Raw genomic sequence first — 24,541 nt, forward strand, 5'->3', positions numbered from 1 at the left:
CTTTGAAGCCCATATTTCTATATACCTGTATAGACTTTCAAATGTGGCATTTGTCGCCAAGATTCTCACCTAGGCATCTGGCTCTCATTTACATTCAGTGGTTCTTTTTGTTTACACTACCTATTGAAAGGAAGTCAATTAGGAAGTGGAATACATGATTAAAAACAATGTATGTCTGTGATCTGCATATCTTAAGCAGGTCTCCTCACAAAATGGTTTGCTCAACATAATTACCCCCTATTGGGCAAATTGTTTCCTTTTAAAAAAACATTTTAAAAATCAGGTTTCACTTCTATGTATCAATGCAATATTTATTTGGGCCCTGACAGTTAATATTCTATTTCATCATATCAGATTTATGCTCATATATATATATATATATATATATATATATATATATATATATATATATACACATACACATACACACACACACACACACACACTATATATACATACATATACACTCACTTATAGCTGGAATCTGGTGCACGGGAGAGAGACAAAAAGTATATACTTGTAATAGGAGCAACCAGCACTTATTTGTTACATACCAACAGGATGAAATGATATTGACAGCTGCTGCTTCGATCCAAACGGCATGCCTTGGGAACGATGCTATTGTATCGGACCAGCAGCTATCAGTACCATTTTAGCCTGTTGATATGTAGCAAATAACATGACAACTGCTGTTGGTGCAATCTTTTGCAGAAGAAAAGGGTTTTTATCAAAATTTTGATGTAAACTGCTAAATATTCAATTACTATACTGGTGTTGGTTCAGCCTACATAGTACTGTTCAGATTTTAGTTTTAGGATACTTGGTTGTCATTTGATAGTCTCCCAAGGTTTAGGTCTCACATTTATCAAATTACTTATTCCACTTATTTACTGCTTTTATTCTAATAAAATCATAATTCATTTATTGAATACATATATCCATGAACTGGCTTTTTTGCGCCGATTCAATCAACATTCCTCCAATCACATCAAGGACAGGATTCCATTTCCCACAGTCACTGGCCCCTGTGGTGTCATTTCAGCTAGGGTTACAGGAGCATCATTTTTGACACTACCTATACAGGATAGTTTAGGCCAGGCCTGTCCAACCTGCGGCCCTCCAGGTGTTGTGAAACTACAAATCCCAGCATGCTTTGCTGGTAGACAACCAGTTAATAGCTGGAAGGGCTATTTATTAGCATGCATCCCACTGGAAGTAAAAGCAGTCTCTGAACCTCTGAGGACATATTCATGTCAAGATGTACTACTGCCTTTTAGGATTATTTCATTTGTCTTGTCCTGCAAAACAAAATCTTTTTTTGCATTTTGGAGCAATATCTGTTGCACAACCAAGCAAAAAAAAAAAAGTTGCACATAAAACAAATCCATCTCTTTCCTCCATTTTATACACTCATAAATTAGGATTAAAAATGTCCCCATCCACACCTTTATGGAATAAGTATAATTCACTGTTTGCTTTAGACACAAACCAAGGATATGCCCTTAAGCAGCAGTGAATTTAATGTAACAGTCATTGAGTTCCAAGTGCTAAAATCTTTTGGCTATTGTCCCCATATAGAGTGAGGAGAAGCCAGGCACCAGCCCTGCACAGACCTTCAGCATGTTCAGCAGCCGACGAGCTGTATAGACCACATCCTCTGCATGGTCCAGCTCGGAGTGGACCAGGACACTGAGGTGACTGTCTGCCAGGTCTCTGACGGTGCTGGTATCCACCACACAGTGCTGCATCTGCCCCTGTCCACCTTTAGTGGCCACAAAACACACTCTCCCGTGGAAGTAATGGGCATCCAGATGGGTGATGGAGGACAGCGCTCTGGCCAGGCTGCGCTGGCTGTGCCGGTTGATGATGAAGACAACCATGTCAAACCGTGGCCGGACGGGGTCCCTCTCATACGGCAGAGGCAGGGCCGGGGCCGTGTGGATCTTCACCTCGAAAGTCTTCGGTTCCTTCAGCATCGCACCGGCCATCAGCTCCAGGTGGCTCTCCTCCGAGCCCACCAACAAGATGGCGGCAGCGTTCACCATGGGCATCTTGTCGTACGGCCGCAGTGTCGCCATATCCAGCCTGGAACACCGCGGACCTGCGCGCCAAATAATCCCAGGAACATTCAAACCCTGAACGTAAACACGACGTACGTCTTCTGTATCCTCCGTGTGCAAGGGAAGAGAGTGATGTTGTACTGTGACGTCTCCGGCACAGGAGACATTTTGCTGGAGCCATTGGAATTGTTGGTCTTAGGAAATATGGCGGCTTTCCTAGTCTTTAGCCATAAATGGGTAGTGGCTAAATCCCTTTCAGGTACGGTACCTTCAGATGTCACGGTGACATCAGCAGGTCACAGTGCAAGCAGACTATTGGAAATCTTCCTGTTCAGTGGAGAATAAGATAAGTAGAAGGGATGTTGAAGAGGGAGCATGTGTGGCTAAAGGTGCTGGGCAGAGAGGGGACATGCGTTTTTAAAGCGGCTGGACAGATGGGGGAATGTGTGATTAAAGCTGCTGGGCAGAAGGGGACATGTGTTTTTAAAACAGCTGGGCAGAGAGGGACATGTAAAGCATGTGGGTAGAGGGAGGCACGTGTCAGTAAAGCATGTGGGTAGAGGGGGGAAAGGGTCAGTAAAGCATGTGGGTAGAGGGGGGGAAAGGGTCAATAAAGCATGTGGGTAGAGGGGGGACATGTGTGAGTAAAGCATGTGGGTAGAGGGGGGACATGTGTGAGTAAAGCATGTGGGCAGAGGGGGGCATGTGTCAGTAAAGCATGTAGGCAGAGGGGTGACATGTGTGAGTAAAGCATGTGGGTAGAGGGAGGCACGTGTCAGTAAAGCATGTGGGTAGAGGGGGGAAAGGGTCAGTAAAGCATGTGGGTAGAGGGAGGCACGTATCAGTAAAGCATGTGGGTAGAGGGAGGCATGTGTCAGTAAAGCATGTGGGCAGAGAGGGGGACATGTGAGGGAGAAGCCTCTTCTCCACACGGCCCCTCCTCAACCAACAATACCCTGACAACACTCACCAGCTTTTCTCTGATATTCCCCATGACACGTGCTCATTATGTTTTCCATCACAAGCCCCCTGCCCCAGATCCGGATTTAGACCTCATGGGTTGTACACAATTATTGCTTAGCTTTAAATGCCTTATATCAGACGAAGTGCAAACAATGATACGTTTGCAATTTGTCTGATATAAGGCATTTAAAGCTAAGAAATTGTTCACACTGTACCCACAGCCCCTTCATCATTACACTTTGCTCCTTCATAATCACACTGCTTCCTCTTTATTACTGTGCCCTCCGTTCTTTACATACCTTTCTGTGATCTTCTCCTCTGCTGCCGTCGTCTTCATCTCTCCCTCTGCTGCCATTAACCTACCAGTATGTTTTTGGAGTGTGGAAGGAACCGGAGCACCCAGAGGAAACCCACGCAAACACGGGGAGAATATACAAACTCCACACACATAAGTCCATGGTCGAGAATTCATGACCTCAGTGCTGTAAGGCAGAAGTGCTAACCACTAAGTCACTGTGGTGCCCCAAACCCAAAGATTTATTGGACTCTAGGGCTACCTTGCAGGCTCACTTTTCTTTTCTTTTTAGTGATTGTGTGCTGCTACTGTCTGTTCTTGTATTTTTTCTTCTATCTGTGCTTATCATTTGAGATTGGGGGTTGATCCTCAAGGGCTATGGCTGGGTTAACTTATATGACAAAGTTTACCTGTCCTAGCTGAAACAAAATGCCTGGGATAGGTCACCAGCCAACTCTATGGCTTAGATTACTCAGTCAGTTCCCTTTGGCTCTTCAGGCAGTTTTGGCTTGTTCGCTTGTTCGTTTGTTGGGTCAAGGTCCTGCGGGTCTTGTGGCGGGAGCCTGGTTTTGATTTCCTCCTTTTTGGAGTGGATGTTGTAATTGCAGGAGGGCGGTACCACCCCAACTTGAGAATGAATGCGACTCTGGCTATTCTTCCCTGGAGTAGGGTACAGTGCTAGATATGGAGGACTCCTGCTTTGGGCAGGAAGTCACCACTTACCGTCAGGGGTGGAGGAGCTGATACGTGGTGTGCACCAGGTGTTGGACATCCCAGAGATAGCAGTCTCATTTTTTGGGACAGTAGGAGCCTCCTTTAGGCCGACTTTGGCCTCTATTTGGGTAACCAAGATTGTAAAATGCTGGTCCGAGCCGCTTACTGAGGGCTTCTTAGCTAGCAATCTGTGATCTGAATTGTGATGTGAATCTGCTCCTGTTGGTGGAGCAGATTCAGAGAGCTACGGAGTGTTTGGGAGAGCTGGACCTGGACAATGGATTGATTGGAACATGGATATCTGCCTCTGTGATTTTGGCTTGTTGGACTCTCTGGCTTTAGAACTGGGAGGCTGATATGGAGTCTAAGAAGACTTTTGAGTCACATTGATTTTCTGCGGGTGTCCTGTTTGGGCCGTAGCTCGACAATATTAATAGTTAGGCGACATGAGGAAAAATGTGCTTTCCTTCCTGTTAATGTACCAAAAGCTAAGGTGCCCAGGTTTCTGTCCTTTTTGTTTCTCTTGTCTGCACCCAGGCGTAGTTTGCAGTGTGGACTGCAAGTCTGATCTACTAGGCGCCAAGTCTGCTGATAAGAAATTGGCATGATGGTGTTCTGCCCACCCACAAAAGCTGACTTTTGAGCCTCTCTACTCTTCTCCAGGGTTAAACATAAGTTGAAGGCCTATCAGGTGAGTGGTATAGAGGGGCTAGAGCTACGGTGACCTTCTAGGATGTCTTAAAGTGCATGCTTGACTGGTCTCTAACTTCACTGGTCTATACCCCAATGTTTCCCAGTGGACTAAGATAAAAGGATTTATCGGATGTATAAAAATCCATTCGTTCTTCTGTGTTTTCTTTCCCTGATTACTCTTTCAGAAGTATAATATTTTTTCTTGTACTACAAAGCAATTTTTGTTACATACTGTCCAAACTGTTGCAATCTTCATTTTGCTGCAGTGATATCTTGGTCCCCTACAATCCATTCAAATAGCTGCTGTAAGAATAACCTCTCTACTCTCCATCATTAATTACTGTTCTTCTACTGAAATCATCTTGTCTTGCATTTTAATTATCTTCACTACAATGCTGTCCAATCATTTTCCTCTTATATCTATTATCACAATCTCTGTACATACCAACCCTCTGCTCACGCTGACACTTTTTTATTTTTCCCAGGTTACCTCCGCTCTCAAGACTATGACCCTTCTTGAATGCTGCCCCTGGAAATCTTCAACAGTATGTCTGTCTGTCTGTCTGTCAAGTATCGTCTCTAACTGCAGGATCCTGCTGAAAGCTCACCGGTTTAACGAACAGTACAAATAGTGCTTGTGACTTACTTATCCCAGAGCTGCGCTCCAGAGGGTAAAAGGACATGTTCTGGAGCGGACTGTTATGGGTTTTCTTTTTTACAGTGTCCGTTGATCAAGCGATATTAACGAAGGAGAAAGCAAGAAACTTAATATAGACAGTTTATTAATTATTTTATTTCTACTCTCGAACTTCATGTTGTTAGCCCACCAGATAATGCCTGATGAATTTAAAGCGAAGAGTGATAGTTATGTTGTTGCTTGTTATGATGAGGACCAGCAAGTGGAATATATTATCGAATATTGTAAATGGACGTTATCAGACATTTGTGTGTGCTGTTACATATACAGACAGCTGAACTTTGTAATATACTCTATATTTGAATATTTTGTAAGAAATATATAATGTGATATAAACAAAACCTACTGAAAGCAGCTTTTTTTGTATATTTGAGAGGTAAGGGTTGTTATAAACTAGTTCTTTTTTTCACCATTAAAATTACTACATCTTTATTGTTGTTTTGCCTGCTATACTTTCTTAAAAACATCTCAATTTTTAGTATATCAAGCCTGTACTGTAATTGCTATGCCAACCAAGGTGCCTCCACTTAACCAAGCATTGTAAAACAAATAATATACTTCTATCTGCTTAATTATCTTTTTTTTTTTTTTTTTTAATAACATAATTTGCCAATATATTATGAGAACCATGTACCACATATTAGGATTGTTTTATTGAATGCCTACATTTCTTTTAGCGTGACATTTATTACATAATCACAGTTATGATTAAAAAATGTCCAAATTGGGGAAAAAAATGCACCTAGCACCACATCTATTACAGCACATCTGATTATAAGAAGGGTCACTGCATAATAAACTTAATTTTTCACCTATATCAAGAAGAAGTAACTTGTAATGCAAATTTCAATCGATCCATAATAATCCCACTGGCACTTTATTGTACAGTGTGCCACTAACTACATCTTTTTTCAGTGCAGGTAATTTTAAGTTAGGTGTGTGTCTGATTCTAAATTTGCGGTACACAAATATGGTGCATTCTAATTTTCATTGCACGCGGTGCCCACCACAATTAAGTCCCGAGAGACAAAAGCTGTGGCATTGAAAGAAAGGCCTCAGCTCTCTGTTGTAAAATAGTGCAATTATAATGGGAAAGGTCATAATGGGCAGCACGGTGGCTAAGTGGTTAGCACTTCTGCCTTATAGCGCTGGGGTCATGAGTTCAATTCCCGACCATGGCCTTATCTGTGAGGAGTTTGTATGTTTTCCCCGTGTTTGTGTGGGTTTCCTCCGGGTGCTCTGATTTCCTCCCGCACTCCCAAAAAAACCCAAAAAACATACTAGTAGGTTAATTTTGGCTGCTAACAAAATTGACTCTAGTCTCTCTGTCTGTGTCTGTGTCTGTGTGTGTTAGGGAATTTAGACTGTAAGCTCCAATGGGGCAGGGACTGATGTGAATGAGTTCTCTGTACAGCGCTGCAGAACTAGTGGTGCTATATAAATGGTGATGATGATTATGGAGGTAATAAAATAGCCATTTTAATATTGGCTGGCTAAATTCTTTTAACACAAAATGACATCAGCACTCTGGTGTAAAATAGATAAAATATAAATGGAAAAGGTCACTCTGGAAGTAAGGAAATAGTCATTTCTGTCTAAGCTGGCTAATTCCCATCACTCAAAATTACCTCAGCACTCTAGGGTAGAAAGGGTGTGCTATTTCCCATGCAATGAATGTACCAGGTACCTTAGCTGAAGGTCACTCACTACCATCCCTACCATAAATGTAGCAATCATCTACTTACTCCATTTTTAGCTTAAATGTTTGACACAATCCTTAGGAGGACCTAATCGACAATGTCACGATTCACGGCAGGGAATATGGTTCCTGGGTTTGTCATGCAGAAATACAGGTACAGGTAGGGGGACTCAGTGAGCAGAGATCTTGTAGATTAGTCACACTGAACAGCAGAGCTGAGATGCTGGAAAGGATGGTAAAGTCTGTGAGCTGATATCCAGGAATGAGTAGAGCTGAATCAGACGTGCAGAAATACAGGAACCTTTAGGAGAGCTCTGTGAGCTGAGAACTGTAGGTTAGACACACAGGTGCAGCTGAGCTGAAGTGCCGGAGAGGATGGTAACTCTGTGAGTTGATATCCAGGAATGAGCAGAGCTGAGCTGAGGTGCTGGAAATGATGGTAACTCTGTGAGTAGATATCCAGGAATGAGCAGGGCTCAGGCAGTCATGCAGAGATACAGGAACAGGTAAGCTGGAGCCAGGGAACCAAGTCTTCACACAGTCAGGGTAGACAAACAAAGAACAGGCAACTGGGTGTTGGCCCAGGTGTCTTAAATAGTGAGGTGATGATAGGCTGGCCGAATGGGAGCAGAGAGGAGGAGTTCTATCTGACAGGACGGGTCTGCGCAGGTGCAGACCTGGAATCAAGATGGCCAATGGCATCGGACGCACAAGACGGCTGGCGCCGGCGGGGATCCCCACATTTGGCAGGTGAGAGTATCAAACCCCTTGTGTTGGGGTTTGATATATGATAGACAATAAAGATTCTGAGAACAAATAATTACAAACAGTTGATATTTATTTTCCTGCCAATTACCCAAACCATTCTTAGAGCTGGGAAGTCATCTATAGCGGACACTGGAAAACCAAGATTTAATTAATGGCTAAGGAAATGTTAACAAGCATTCCGAACAACTCCTATAATAAACTTCTGATGGTATGGAGAACTTGGATTATATACACGTGTCCAATACCATTGAATGACTCCTTAACTACTGTAAGCTTCTTGTTCTCGCTGGAATACATGAGGTTAATTTGGGTTCCATAAATGTGGCTTCTTTTTAGCTGTCATTTTCTTCCTTCTTCAATCGTTCCTTCTTCATTTTTTCAGCCTTAATCCTTGTAAGATGAGTGGACAACAAGGTGGACAATTTCAAGTCTCCCCATTCCTCTACTCTACTACCTCTACCCATTGTCCACTTTTTCACATAGCACCACCCATGGATGTGGGACTATAGTGTGAACCATACCATTTGGAGAAGCATACATGTTTAATTTTCAGATTACTCACCCCCTTTTAAAACTGTTTGAAAAACACAATACAAATTGAATTTACTCAAGAATTCTATCATTGTTAAATATGGTCATTCTATGTTAAAGTTGGTTGATGAACTGACTGGTCAGATATGTGTTTACCCCATACTTGCCAACTCTCCCGGATTGTCCGGGAGACTCCCGCATTTTGCGAGAGTCTCCCGGACGAGTGTGGCAATCTCCCTGATAGGAAGGGGGAAAAATTTAGTTTAAACGCCGCGATTCACCCGGAATCGCGGCGTTTAGCCCCGCCCCCACTGTAAAATGACGCGATTTGCGTCATTTCGTCACGGGGGCGGGGCCAAAATGACGCGATTTCGCAGCCCCGCCCCCTGCACGCCCACGTCCCAGCCGGCATCTCCCGGAAAAAGAAAACAAAATGTTGGCAAGTATGGTTTACCCGCAGTGGTCATTTAGAATACTTGATTTTCACTGCAAAATGCATTGCATTAAAATACACTTTTCTGTTTTTCACTTAAAACACTGCTGTCTTATTCTTATTTATGGCTTAAATTAATCATGGGAGTGAGGGAACACCAAGACCATGTTTATTACGCGGTAATTTTGTGCGTGTGGAGCTCTTTATTACATTGCTTGTAATGTGTATAGAAACATAGGGATAAATTTATCAAGGGGCGGGTTTGAAAAAGTGGAGATGTTGCCTATAGCAACCATTTAGATTCTAATTATCATTTATTTAGTACATTCTACACAATGACAGCTAGAATCTGATTGGTTGCTATAGGCAACAGCTCCACTTTTTCAAACTCGCAGCTTGATAAATTTACCCCATAGACTGTGACGGCAGATAAGAACCACTTGGCCCATCCAGTCTGCCCATTTTTTTAACTTATGGTAACCTCAAATCACATTTGATACTTAGTTTGTTGTAAGGATATCCTTATGTCTCTCCCAAGCAGGTTTAAATTGCTCTACTGTATTAGCCTCTACCACTTCTGATGAGAGGCTATTCCACTTATCCACTACCCTTTCTGTGAAGTACTTTTTCCTCAAATTTCCTCTGAACCTACTTCCCTCCAGTTTCAATGCAAGTCCTCATGTTCTAATACTTCTCTTCCTTTTAAGAATGTTTCCCTCCTGTACCTTGTTCAAAGCCTTGATATATTTAAAAGTTTCTATCATGTCCTCCTTTTCCCTTCTCTGCTCCAAATTATACATATTAAGATCTTTTAGTCTTTCCAAGTAAGTTTTGTGCTGTAGGCCATGCACCATTTTAGTTGCCATTCTTTGTACAGTCTCTAATGTATTTATATCCTTCTGGAGATATGGCCTCCAGAACTGAGCACATTATTCTAGACGAGGCCGTACCAATGACCTATTCAGTGCATCATGAAGGCAGTGAACAGGTCCCATTATCTCTTTTCAATAATTTGACTCTGCAAAAGGAAATCTCATCTCTGCACTGCTCCACATAAGAAGGTGAACCGGTGTGTCTACTTTAGAGGGAACGCCCTCGCTCCCCCAACTTCTGCTCTTTCGAAAACATGAAGCACAGAAGACTGACACATTCACAACATCCATTCATGAATAAAGTAAAGCTACAGCAGACTTTTACTATTCACCTTTAATGCTGATAACATATCACACTCATTTAATATAGACATACACAGGAAACCATTCTGTAGCAATAAACTTTATATTTCATCTCATTTTATACAGCACAGTACAGGCAGCTTTGAAAGACACATATATGACAGCCCCAGTTTGCCAAATCTGAGTTTGTAAAACTGACGTCAGCCTGTATATAACACCCATCTATCATCACATCTACAAACAGATTACTCATACATTAAATTTTGACATAAGTGTAATGGCTATTGTTCAACATTATGTTGGTTTATGTGTTTTCAGGGTGACATACATGCTCTCTGTTTAGTGTACACCAGTACATATATTTTAACATCATGGGCAATTATGTAATGTATTTTTGCCCACCCTTTCTTTGCACCTTTGACAAGTTGCTAGCAAGGGGGTTGAGTTTTGTCAAAACCTCTCCAAAAGTGAAAATTTAATTTAATATAAAACAAGATTAATTTTAGCATGCTTTCTACCTTGTGTGAATTCTCTGGTGTCTAACAAGATGTGAGTTACTGGTAAAACATTTCCCACATTCAGAACAAGAATATGGTTTCTCCCCTGTGTGACTTCTTTGATGCCTAATAAGTTTTGAGTTATTGAGAAAACATTTCTCACATTCAGGGCAAGAATATGGTTTCTCACCCGTGTGCAATCTGTGATGCCTATTAAGCTCAGATGAACTGCGAAAACATTTCCCACATTCAGAGCAAGGATATGGTCTCTCTCCTGTGTGTATTCTCTGATGTTTAATAAAATCTGAATTCCTAATAAAACATTTTCCACATTCAAAGCAAGAAAATGGTTTCTCTTCTGTATGAATTCTCTGATGACTATTACGCTCTGAACTACTAAGAAAACATTTGCCGCATACAGAGCAAGAATATGGCTTCTCTCCTGTGTGAATTCTCTGATGTCTATTACGTTCTGAGAAACTGGTAAAACATTTCCCACATTCAGAGCAAGAATACGGTTTCTCTCCTGTGTGAATCCTATGATGTATAACAAGATATGAATTGCTGCTAAAACATTTCCCACATTCATAGCAGGGATATTGTTTCTCTCCTGTGTGAATTTTCTGATGTGCAACAAGATTTGAGTTAGTACTGAAACATTTCCCACATTTAGGACAAGAATACGGTTTCTCTCCTGTGTGAATCCTTTTATGTGCAACAAGATTTGAGCTATTGGTAAAACATTTGTCACATTCAGGGCAAGAATATGGGGGTTTTCCAGTGTGAATTTGATGATGTCTAGTAAGAAGTGTCACTGTTTTAAAACATTCGCCGCATGCAGAACATAACAACGGTTCCTCTACCGTCTGATGGTTTTGATCATTTCTACCATACTCCTCAGTATATGTAGATAGAGTAGTATACTGTGTATGATCTGTGGGTGTATAAATATCAGTGTCCGTAGGATTTCCATCTTCACATGTGACTGAATTCTCTTTAATATAAGTAAATGTATATGGTGTATAATCTGTAGGTGTATAAATGTCAGTGTGCTGGAAATTACCTTCTTCACACGAGACCGATTCCTCTTTAATATGAGTATATGTATATTGTGTATGATCTGTGGGTGTATAAATGTCGGTGTCAGTGAGATTGTCTTCGTCACACGAAGTTGATTCCTCCTTAATATGAATAGATGTATATTGCGTATGATCTGTCGGTGTATAAAGGTCAGTATCGGTAAGATTTCCTTCTTCACATGAGACTGGTTCCTCTTTAATCTGAGTAGATAAGTATTGTGTATAGTTAGCGCTTGTATAAATGCTGGTGTCAATAAAGTTTCTTCCATCACACAAGACCGATTCCTCCTTAATATGAGTAGATGTATACGGTGTATGGTCTGTGGGTATATAATTGTCAGTGTGTGTGAGATTTCCTTCTTCATATACGACTGGTTCCTCCTTAATATGAGTAGATGTATAATCTGTGGGTGTATAAATGTCAGTTTTAGTGAGAGTTCCTCCTTCACACAAGACGGGTTCCTCCTTAATATGAGTAGATGTATACTGTGTACTCTCTGTGGGTCTATAACTGTCGGCGTCTCTGTGATTTCCTTCTTCACATGAAGTTGGTTTCTCAATAACATTCTCCAGAGAGTTGATCAGGTTTTGTTCATCTGTGGGTGAAGAATTTCCAGTATGGATATTTATGGCAATACTTTGATCCTCAGTCATACAATACGGTGAAGAAATGGAGGTGTGAGATCCTCCAGACATTTTTTGTATCCTCATTGAAATCTGAGGGAGAGAAATACATTGTGGTTAGACGATATAAATGCTGAGATAACCTAGTATTATTAAAAACTATCACAAACTACAGAAACTGCCAATTATACGAAATACAGACGTAGAAGTTTTGCTGGTGCACTAATACAGCATAGCTGAAGAAGCAGATAATATACAGGGAAAACTGTGTTATATATGTCTATAACAAATAGATTGACTTTGTACTACAAATCATCTAATTGCTGCATGCTGTTCTTATCTAGTTCCAATTAAATACTGCTGACCAGTACGTATGAGCTGCAAATGGTAATTAAACATTAAATAGGACTATCAACCTAATTCAATATTGCAACTTGCATCAACCCCAAGGCTCTATGCTATGTGGTGGCCCTGTTTGCATTTTTCTTTTCATGTGCCTGCATCACTATTCTATAATGTCAAGAAAAAAACATCTATATATTTTGTTCTCTCCTAATACCACCAACACCCAATAATAACACTTACTCCTCCTGCACTCTTCCTCTACGCAGTGATGGCTAACCTGTGACACTCCAGGTGTTGGGAAACTACAAGCCCCAGCATGCTTTGCCAGCTATCAGCTAGTTAACTACTGGCAAAGCATGCTGGGGCTTGTAGTTTCACAACACCTGGAGTGTCACAGGTTAGCCATCACTGCTCTACAGGCAGGCCCGGTGCTCCCATTAGGCAAGGTTAGGCACTTGCCTAGGGCGCCGGGCGCCACAGAATACTAAAAGACTTTAAAACTGTGCGGCGACCGCTGACCATACCTGTCACGGTCGCCGCACAGCATTCAGATGCACGGGGAGGGGGGGGGGGGGGGGGGGGGGGGGGAGAAGAGGCTATTTTGTCACCGCCGCCTCTCTGCTCCGTCTCCGCCCCTCCACTTACTAGTGTCAGTGAGTGGAGGGGAGGAGACGGAGCAGAGAGGCGGCGGTGGTGAGACAAGGTAAGGAGAGGAGGGAGGAGGGAGGCGGGTTTTGCGGGGGGGCGCCGCATTTTTAAAAATGCCTAGGGCGCCGTGGACCCTAGCACCGGCCCCAGGGTGCTGTTATGTGATCTTAGGCTACTACTCTTCCCTCCATCCTGTTCTACCAAGTACACTATACACACTGCAGCTGAAGCTTAAGCTGTTAGAGGAATGCATATAAGCTATTTATTTCCAGGGAGGCCAAGCCATAGACTTTATCATCTATGGTTGATTTTATAAGAATTATCTTTTATTAGGATTAAGATTGAAGATTTAAAGACCCCAATTGTGGATCAGGCCTCTTCATACGGTGGCATGCCCAAATTGGCATACCATTTATCATCATGTTTAGTTGTCTGGGATTATGTTGCAGTCAGAATGACACAATTAAAGCAGAGATATGTTTTTATTTAAAGAACCACTAGAATAGATCACCTCACAAGGTGTTAGGTTTCCAGAACGGAGACCATGAAACTACCCCATAGTTCAATGCTTCCAGGTCAACCCATTGTAGAACTTCAGTTGGAAAAAAACAAGTTATGGGAGCAAGGACGTTTTCTTCGTAATCTTCCCATACCATATTATCAATTTCCTCCAGGGACTTGAGGATAGCTTTCCTTGTAGAGGGTCTCATAAGAACTTGTGATGTAAATTCCAAGACTATAAGATGCTAATAAGGACGGGAGGGGGAGAGCCTACCTTTTGGATCTTACTCTGAGATTAAGCATACCTATTTGATTTTTGTATACTGGGAAGTGAGGTGCAGGGAGAAGTCAAGGTCAGCAAGACTTTGTCTGAAAAAAGTGTTATTTCTTATTCTTCCCTGCAACTACTAGCACCATGCAAGCCTTATGTGACTTGCCAGGGGCTCGATAACCACTGCAAAAACTAAAGGACGATAACAGGCAGCTCGAGCTGGTCCCCTTTGTTATGTTAAGGACAATCTATATAGCGCCACTAATTCCGCAAGGCTGTACAGAGAAGTCACTCACATCAGTTCCCGCCCCATTAGAGCCTACAGTCCTAAATTCCCTAACACACACACACACAGACACACTAGAGTCAATTTGGTAGCTGACAACCTACTAGTATGTTTTTGGAGTGTAGGAGGAAACCGGAGCAAATGGAGAAAACCCACGCAAACACGGGGAGAACATACAAACTCCACACAGATAAGGTCATGGTCGGAAATTGAAATCATGACCCCAGTGCTGTGAGCCAGAAGTGCTAACAACTAAGCCACCATGCTGCCCGTGCTCTTTACTGAATGGATGGCAGTTTGTTCCATGCCCCCAAGACCGCCAGTGACATCGCTCATATCCTCAGATAAATGTACCTGTATACCGAGGTCATCTGTAATAGTCAAATTAGCCTCACAGACCAAATAGAAGTAGTCAGGGCGGGTGTCTCATTACTAAGTCAGAACCTGAAGGCAATCTGTGGGCATGTAACAGAGGCAGACACGTGTATTGGCTTAATAATACAATGGCTCCCATTTCATTTGATGGACACCAAATACAATTTTTCACATAAGGCATGCAGATGATCAGAATAGGCTATGGAAGAGCAACATTTACTTAGTACACTTGCCAGAATGAGCTGAGTGCCAGAAATTACAGAGCTTTCTAAAGGCATGGTTGATCTCACACTTTGGTTGAGAATGATTCTCCTCTACTTTTGTGGTGGAGAATGTCCACTCCTTCAGGGGCTCCGCAAAGAATGTTCATTGCGAAACGTTTGTCATCCTTTATCATTCACTGCTTGGCAAAATAAAGGGGCACTTTACGACAAGAGAACTTTGTCTCTACTTACCCCGATTTTTCTTTGGAACCCTAAAAGCTGTGTCATGCTTCAAACCAGTCAAGCAGAAACTTGGAGAGTTCCCTTATGATGTTACTGTTCAGGTAAAAAAATAATTGAAGGCATACACAATCTCCTGAATGTTCCCACCAGAACAGCCTAGGGTCCAGACACCTGAGGGCTAAAGGTTATGCAGCCTCTGTGATTGCTGTCCTTTGTCATGTCAATGTCATGCAACAAGTCTTAGGACATGGAGTCCAAATCCTGCTTTGGAATAAATGCCCATAGCTGTACTCATGGAAATCTCATAACTCAACCTTTTACAGATGGAGGTTTACTTGGTTTCAGACTTGTGAGTACTGTGACACTTTCTGTGTCCTTTGGCTCACTGATGACAGTTCAGTTTACAGCAATCAACCGCTACAAGGTATATGAGAGGCACAGAGACACCGGACAATATATGTATGTATGGAAGTGCTGGCTAGCTTCAGCTGGCAGAGGGGCTGGAGCTTGTTTTATACATAAATGCTGCTGAATTTGTGTTGACGCCTAATACTGTCATGCTGAACTGGGTTACGTCTCCCTGTACCCCACTTGTGATCTGCTGGAGAAAAACTCTCTGACTCTCCTTTTCCTGGATCAATCAGTTCTTTACTAATGACATAAGCTAAATATACCGCTCACTGCAAATATCTGCATATTGTGGGAAAATCTGTCTATAGGCCAGGTGTTCTCTTCCACATGACAGGGTGCGGGATTAGACTTTACAGTTATTGTTCAAGGTATGGTAAATGTCAAAATGTATTATGATTATGTAACTATATGCTAATTTACCCATCATCATCATCATTTATTTATATAGTGCCAGGAAATTCCGTAGTGCTTTACAATTGGGAAAAACCATTAATAAGCAGCACGGTGGCCTAGTGGTTAGCACTTCTGCCTCACAGCACGGGGGTCATGAGTTCGATTCCGGCCATGGCCTTATCTGCGTGGAGTTTGTATGTTCTCCCTGTGTTCGCGTGAGTTTCCTCCGGGTGCTCCGGTTCCTCCCACACTCCAAAACATATTGGTAGGTTAATTGGCTGCTATCAAAATTGACCCTAGACTCCCTGTCTGTCTCCCTTTTCTGTCTGTCTGTGTGTGTGTGTCTACATTAGGGAATTTAGACTGCAAGCTCCAATGGGGCAGGGACTTATGTGAATGAGTTCTCTGTACAGCGCTGCGGAATTAGTGGCGCTATATAAATAAATGATGATGATGATGATAATAAAACAATACTGGGTAACAAAGACAAAGAGGTAAGAGGCCCTGCTCACAAGCTTACAATCTATAAGACAATGGGAGTTCAAAACACAAGGGCATGTGCTACATCATATTCCACATTGGACCAGGTAGAAACCAAAGCTAAAAAGTATTGAGTGGGCTGTGTGATCAGTCACACAGCAATGTTGGTCAGAGGGTTGTTGTCTTGTGTTAGCTTTGCAGAAGGTGGTAATAGGGTAACCTAGGGAGATTGAGAAGTTGGTTGAGGAATATCATAAGCTTGTCTGAAGAGGTGGGTTTTCAGAGAACGCTTGAAGGTTTGAAGACTAGAGGAAAGTCTTACTGTGCGAGGGAGGGAATTCCACAAAGTGGGTGCAGCCTGAAAATAATTCGGACTGTACTTAATTTCAGCAGAGAACTCCTATAAATAATGATGCACACTGAAATTCTCAGTTGATAATCTAATTATTAGGAAATACAGTGGTTGCATAATACAGAATATTTGGGCCAGATTACACTACACAACGGTCAAATCCCTGGAGCAAAGTCACTGATGCACTTAAGAAATTACTGCTGGCAACTAACATTCGAGAGCTATTTCTACTTAAGTCAATGGATACACATCTTCCTTGGCTCCTTAAATTACTGATGGCTCCTATATTTGACTGAGTGGCTCCTGAATTTCACATTGTTTTATGCAACTTTATATTAAAGTAATACACCCACTTACCTCTTATGGTCAACAAATGATTAGTACCTACAAAAGAGAAAGTAAAGCGATATATAGCATTTTGTAGCATTATACAACTTCCCTGCCATAGGCATGCCAAACCAGAGCCAATTTAATTTGAAGTAAATTAACTTTTGCAAACACAGGGAGAACATACAATATTGTAAATCATTGAAATCATTTTATATACAATCGATTTAAGGAAGAATACAGAATTTATTTTTACTAATTCAGCTTTTACTCAATGACAAACATTTTAAGGAAAGTCAGGATAACTATTTCCTGAAGTGTGAGCACATAGATAGAACTTTGAGACAAGGGTTTGTCGACTTTTTCACCCAGTGAAAACCCAGTATTTACTTAGTGCCCTCCAAGTTAGTGTTTAAGACCTCCCACTCACCTGATCACAGCCACCAATAGCAAGAGGCGGATCCAAATGCAAAAGGTATGTAATGCATGCATAAACTGATTGGATTGGTGGAGGCTCCTGTCCAGTCAGGCACTATATTCATAACACTCCTCCTGCCCAGGCAGGTACTGTATGCACAACACTCCTCCTGCCCAGGCAGGTACTGTATGCACAACACTCCTCCTGTACAGGCAGGTACTGTATGCACAACACTCCTCCTGTCTAGGCAGGTACTGTATGCACAACACTCCTCCTGCCCAGGCAGGTACTGTATGCTCAACACTCCTCCTGCCCAGGCAGGTACTGTATGCTCAACACTCCTCCTGCCCAGGCAGGTACTGTATGCACAACACTCCTCCTGCCCAGGCAGGTACTGTATGCACAACACTCCTCCTGCCCAGGCAGGTACTGTATGCACAACACTCCTCCTGTCCAGGCAGGTACTGTATGCACAACACTCCTCCTGTCCAGGCAGGTACTGTATGCACAACACTCCTCCTGTCCAGGCAGGTACTGTATGCACAACACTCCTCCTGTCCAGGCAGGTACTGTATGCACAACACTCCTCCTGTCCAGGCAGGTACTGTATGCACAACACTCCTCCTGTCCAGGCAGGTACTGTATGCACAACACTCCTCCTGTCCAGGCAGGTACTGTATGCACAACACTCCTCCTGCCCGGGCAGGCACTGTATGCGCAACACTCCTCCTGCCCGGGCAGGCACTGTATGCGCAACACTCCTCCTGTCCGGGCAGGCACTGTATGCGCAACACTCCTCCTGTCCGGGCAGGCACTGTATGCGCAACACTCCTCCTGTCCGGGCAGGCACTGTATGCGCAACACTCCTCCTGTCCGGGCAGGCACTGTATGCGCAACACTCCTCCTGCCCGGGCAGGCACTGTATGCGCAACACTCCTCCTGTCCGGGCAGGCACTGTATGCGCAACACTCCTCCTGTCCGGGCAGGCACTGTATGCGCAACACTCCTCCTGTCCGGGCAGGCACTGTATGCGCAACACTCCTCCTGTCCGGGCAGGTACTGTATGCGCAACACTCCTCCTGTCCGGGCAGGTACTGTATGCGCAACACTCCTCCTGTCCGGGCAGGTACTGTATGCGCAACACTCCTCCTGTCCGGGCAGGTACTGTATGCGCAACACTCCTCCTGTCCGGGCAGGTACTGTATGCGCAACACTCCTCCTGTCCAGGCAGGTACTGTATGCGCAACACTCCTCCTGTCCAGGCAGGTACTGTATGCGCAACACTCCTCCTGTCCAGGCAGGTACTGTATGCACAACACTCCTCCTGTCCAGGCAGGTACTGTATGCACAACACTCCTCCTGTCCAGGCAGGTACTGTATGCACAACACTCCTCCTGTCCAGGCAGGTACTGTATGCACAACACTCCTCCTGTCCAGGCAGGTACTGTATGCACAACACTCCTCCTGTCCAGGCAGGTACTGTATGAAACACTCCTCCTGTCCTGGCAGGTACTGTATGCACAACACTCCTCCTGTCCAGGCAGGTACTGTATGCACAACACTCCTCCTGTCCAGGCAGGTACTGTATGCACAACACTCCTCCTGTCCAGGCAGGTACTGTATGCACAACACTCCTCCTGTCCAGGCAGGTACTGTATGCACAACACTCCTCCTGTCCAGGCAGGTACTGTATGCACAACACTCCTCCTGTCCTGGCAGGTACTGTATGCACAACACTCCGCCTGTCCAGGCAGGTACTGTATGCACAACACTCCTGCTGTCCAGGCAGGTACTGTATGCACAACACTCCTCCTGCCCAGGCAGGTACTGTATGCACAACACTCCTCCTGTCCAGGCAGGTACTGTATGCACAACACTCCTCCTGTCCAGGCAGGTACTGTATGCACAACACTCCTCCTGTCCAGGCAGGTACTGTATGCACAACACTCCTCCTGTCCAGGCAGGTACTGTATGCACAACACTCCTCCTGTCCAGGCAGGTACTGTATGCACAACACTCCTCCTGTCCAGGCAGGTACTGTATGCACAACACTCCTCCTGTCCAGGCAGGTACTGTATGCACAACACTCCTCCTGTCCAGGCAGGTACTGTATGCACAACACTCCTCCTGTCCAGGCAGGTACTGTATGCACAATACTCCGCCTGTCCAGGCAGGTACTGTATGCGCAACACTCCTCCTGCCCAGTCAGGCACTGTATGCGCAACACTCCTCCTGTCCAGGCAGGTACTGTATGCGCAACACTCCTCCTGTCCAGGCAGGTACTGTATGCGCAACACTCCTCCTGTCCAGGCAGGTACCGTATGCACAACACTCCTCCTGTCCAGGCAGGTACCGTATGCACAACACTCCTCCTGTCCAGGCAGGTACCGTATGCACAACACTCCTCCTGTCCAGGCAGGTACCGTATGCACAACACTCCTCCTGTCCAGGCAGGTACCGTATGCACAACACTCCTCCTGTCCAGGCAGGTACCGTATGCACAACACTCCTCCTGTCCGGGCAGGTACCGTATGCACAACACTCCTCCTGTCCAGGCAGGTACTGTATGCACAACACTCCTCCTGTCCAGGCAGGTACTGTATGCACAACACTCCTCCTGTCCAGGCAGGTACTGTATGCACAACACTCCTCCTGTCCAGGCAGGTACTGTATGCACAACACTCCTCCTGTCCAGGCAGGTACTGTATGCACAACACTCCGCCTGTCCAGGCAGGTACTGTATGCACAACACTCCGCCTGTCCAGGCAGGTACTGTATGCACAACACTCCTCCTGTCCAGGCAGGGATTGTATGCACAACACTCCTCCTGTCCAGGCAGGTACTGTATGCACAACACTCCTCCTGTCCAGGCAGGTACTGTATGCACAACACTCCTCTTGTCCAGGCAGGTACTGTATGCACAACACTCCTCCTGCCCAGGCAGGTACTGTATGCTCGACACTCCTCCTGCCCAGGCAGGTACTGTATGCACAACACTCCTCCTGCCCAGGCAGGTTTGAATTACCCACACAGACATGGCTGAGATAAAATATAGTTCTCTGTAACTCGCATATGTTGATGGGCGTAATCAGGTAACACTGGGTGCCCAAATGAGGAAGCAATACTTGGGGATCAACCCCTTTAACAACTGTTGAATCCCAAGTAATATGTTAAATTAAATAGCGCTTGTACATTTCTGGAACCATACTCAAATTATATTTTAAGATTTAGACATTTACGCTGGACGTCAATGATCCTACTACAATTTTTTTTTACACTTCTACTTACAACTATTGTTAACTAAACTAAATATTTAATAAATACATATATTTAAAAAGTGTAATTATTTCATATCGGGCTGAGGACTGGAAATGTAACCAATGTTCAGCACTACTCTTTATATCTGATTGTGTACAACATCATAACAAAATAGTACAGCACATTTATACTATATGGCGATAATTTTACACTACTTCAATATTTCACCATATTTTTCCTTCCTTTAGCAAAATCACTACTAAGGAAAAATATGTAGACCGATTTTCCCCTCCTACTAACACAAACACAAAATGCAATGCAACCAATGCAATGTTTTTAAACCCATGCCGGATTTGTACTTGCAGGTGATGTTACCTCTTAAAGTCCACGGCTCTGGACTATTTTTTAAGTCGGAATGCATGTAATAGACTGAAAGTATTATTTTTCCATACTTTACCTGCTGCTTAGCTTTACTTTGTTAGATACACTCTGTAGCAAAGTGTATCCAACACTAACTGTAAATGAATCCCCCGCAGGCGATTAAGTCTACTGTCTTTGACAGATGAGACAGTGGTGGTGGTGGGCTTGAATGCACACGCTTACACTTATACACTCTCGTTAGGAATTCATTTTGGAAGTGTAACCCTCTCATTTCTAGCTGTTCTAATGGTTGCTAGACGATTACAGCCACCTTGTGCTTAGTATGAAGGGACAGAGGCCTTCGTATTAGTGATCCTACTTTATTTTATCATAGATCAAAGTGGATTCTAAAATATTTCAACCCCCAACAATTAACCCAGCTAACCTCTATTTTTTTCCTGCAATATACCTGCTTGTCCTTGGGTCTCCTGATGAGGATTCCAGTTTGTCCTACTCTACACCCTAATTTGGGACACACTGGAGACGGCTGCATCTTGGGAACAGAGGTGTTCTCTGCCAACGTACTAGTTTGGGTTAATGAGTGCGAATGCAAAATTCCCATTTAACTTTAGAGACAACGTTATTGTCCCTTTCTACCATCACTATTTCCCTGTCTGCTACAGCCTCCCACGTTTCCCTCCCATCTCTTCTTTAATTTCAGCACACTTAATATTTCCTTTTATTTAGAATTCTTGACTCACTGGCCCCCTAAGATAGGTCAAAGGTCACATCTCATATATGCAAACTAGATTGAACATGTAGATGTACAGTAAGCTATTTGTCCTGCTAATACGCTGTACCTGCCACACAGAGTAAAGCAAGGATAAAACAGAATTTCCCCATCTTACTCCTACTTAGTCCAAATAATATTTAAAAACAGGCATTCCTAATAGAAGACACATCACACAAATGTGGCGACTGCTCTATTATAGGCGTGAAACATCAGTGAAAATGAAGGGGTTAAACCTATTGTCATCCAAGACACTGCAAAATTATAACAAGAACAATAACAATATAAGCAATAATTACAGTACAAAAACAAATAAATGTGATTAACGGTGTTGATTTTTTTTTGTTTAAAATAGACAATAGGGCTGCTTCATTACCATAACTGGGGTCTTTAATGTTGGCCTCTTCGTGACAAGGTGGCTGTCATCCCAGCCTCAGTAGAAGTTTTCCCATTTTGAAATGCGTTGCCTTGACCGAGTATTACTTTTTTAATCCTTAGTCTATTATAGTCATTTTCTACAGCTTTTTGTAGGAGACAATGAGTTTTTGTTTAACAGTATACTGAAATAAATATACTTATTTTATGAGCCTTATACAGTGAAACATGGACAAAATAGGAAAGAAATTACATTGTCCTCGACATCCCCCACAGTTACTTTCACCCATTTACGGCAACGCCAGAAGTTTACAACAAAATAAAATTGATCAGCTCTCCCAGGTGTAGAGATCCCAAATATGGGTACATTATACAAGGGCTGAAACAGCTCTAAAGACCTAGAACAATGTATTCTTATTCAGTATTTATAAAGCACCAGCAATTTCCATAGTGCCGTACAATTTCTAAGTACATAGACCTCGCAAACTAAGACAAACTGATATAAAAGGGTGAAGTGGGCCCAGGAACTGTGGATGGCTTCATAGGTTAAACATTACACTTAGAATTTTAGGGAGTCTGTAGAAGCTTTGGCAGAGGGGGAATCTGAGGCTGTGCGGCTGGTGATTAATCCTGGAGGACATGAACCATGTCGCCATTGGACCTTAGCAACGACAGATCACTTGTAATAGTGATTCAATGCCAGTGGACCAGCCAGCTTTCATCATTGCAGAGGGGCAGCAGGGGTGAGCTGGATGGACTAACATGGCCCTTTTACTGATGAAACGTCCCAAAAGTGTGGGAGCATGTTCCCACATACAACATGGCGGTGTACTGAACGAGTAGCTGGCACTAGCAACCCACATTAACATAGGATTGGTGCAATTGCTCTGGATTTCGAGAAACTCAAGTGCTCCCTGTGCCCAGATCTTCATTTTATGGACCGCAGAGATAGTTTATTTACCAGTAGAACAAAGTACATGTTCAAAAATAAATGTTTATTAAATGTAGTGAACGTGCTTTGCAGCGAGTGCTCGGGGAGAGGTAAGGCTATATAAGCACTTCATAAATACTGCAGCTCAAGCAATGAGGCAAAACGGACTATAATACTTAATTCATACTTGCCAACTCTCCCGGTATATACGGAAGACTGATGAACCCCCACCTTCCCCTGGAATCTCCCGGAAAGCATTAAAGGTTGGGAAGTATGACTGCATTTGGATATCAGCCAAACAAAGGTTAAGAACCCCTGATTTTCAGGGATCTGATATTCACACCCAGACCCATCCCCTGGTGTTACTGTGTAATGTCCCATTCCCAGCAGTCACCTCTCAAGTCAGCAGCTGAATGATGATCTATACAGGACTCTCTCCCCTGCAGACGAGCTGAGGCTTCTCTCCATGTGTCATCACAGCTCTAGACAAAGAATACATTATATAAACATAGTCACCAACATTTTATAATAATTACATGGGGCACTTTGCTGCTGAGAAGATGTTAGAGTGTCATATGACGTGGGGTCTCCTGCATCGTTTTCAAATATGAATTTATAAAGCCTAAAGAATAAGAATTAATAATGAAAGGAGCATTACGTATATAGAATAAAAATAACTATACCAGACAGATGTTCAATATTGAAATGAGAGATCTTCCCTAAGGAAATCTTGAACTGATTCTGCTGGGGGTCAGAGTTTGAGAAATTAAGAAAATACAATTACAACTAAACAATATGGAGGAAATTCAAATGGCTGCAAAGTATCTCATGGACTTTATGGAGACACTTCGCAGAGAGATTTCTGTAAAATCTCTGCTCATTTAATGGGGTACAAGGAAAAATGAGCAGAGATTTGTACCGTAATTCTCAGCGATATGTGCGGCATGATATCTGTGTGCCACATCGCCACCAACTGAATCTATGACTGGCAATCCTCATCCATATGATGGAACCTCTTTCACTCAAGGTAATAAGGCACAGACATATAATGACAGGTTATAAATCATTATAATTCATTACCTGGTGTTACTGACGGTCACATCACCAGTAATGTCTCCTATATACCATCTTCTATGTTTGTCTGAACTGGAAGTTACAAATAAATAAGAAATATAAATGAATACATTGCAAAGATAAGGAAAAAAAAGTCAATACAATATCCTTACAATGTAAGAATGAGAAACAATAATCTAAAATAGCAGAAAGCTAAAGAGAAATATGTAAAATACATAAATAAATGTCTTAAAATGGATTATATAAAACAGAGCCCAAAATATACAGTGAGC

General features: G+C 43.0%; 2 protein-coding genes across 6 annotated transcripts in view; both read right to left on the reverse strand.

Annotated features, from left to right (window-relative positions):
- Window positions 1-391: 391 nt before the first annotated feature.
- CENPM (centromere protein M) lies at window positions 392-2,309 on the reverse strand. Its single transcript, XM_075214894.1, has one exon. It carries the CDS (start codon window positions 2,076-2,078, stop codon window positions 1,548-1,550), a length of 531 nt encoding a protein of 176 aa, XP_075070995.1. The 5' UTR covers window positions 2,079-2,309; the 3' UTR covers window positions 392-1,547.
- Window positions 2,310-10,044: 7,735 nt separating this feature from the next.
- Window positions 10,045-24,541, reverse strand: part of LOC142159811 (uncharacterized) — a 316,766-nt gene continuing 302,269 nt past the window's right edge. Inside the window, exons 2-6 of one of the 5 annotated variants that reach the window (XM_075214574.1) lie at window positions 24,276-24,341; window positions 23,590-23,677; window positions 22,266-22,410; window positions 17,094-17,120; window positions 10,045-12,321 (exon numbers count right to left, since the gene is read on the reverse strand). In XM_075214574.1, coding sequence (XP_075070675.1) covers window positions 10,543-12,315 — 1,773 coding nt within the window. In that variant the 5' untranslated portion in view covers window positions 12,316-12,321; window positions 17,094-17,120; window positions 22,266-22,410; window positions 23,590-23,677; window positions 24,276-24,341 and the 3' untranslated portion in view covers window positions 10,045-10,542. The remainder of the gene's footprint in view (window positions 12,322-17,093; window positions 17,121-22,265; window positions 22,411-23,589; window positions 23,678-24,275; window positions 24,342-24,541) is intronic. The other 4 variants (XM_075214573.1, XM_075214575.1, XM_075214576.1 and 1 more) reach the window with 4 other exon arrangements.

The sequence above is a fragment of the Mixophyes fleayi genome, chromosome 6 (assembly GCF_038048845.1).
Source record: "Mixophyes fleayi isolate aMixFle1 chromosome 6, aMixFle1.hap1, whole genome shotgun sequence".
Classification (NCBI taxonomy): Eukaryota; Metazoa; Chordata; class Amphibia; order Anura; family Limnodynastidae; genus Mixophyes; species Mixophyes fleayi.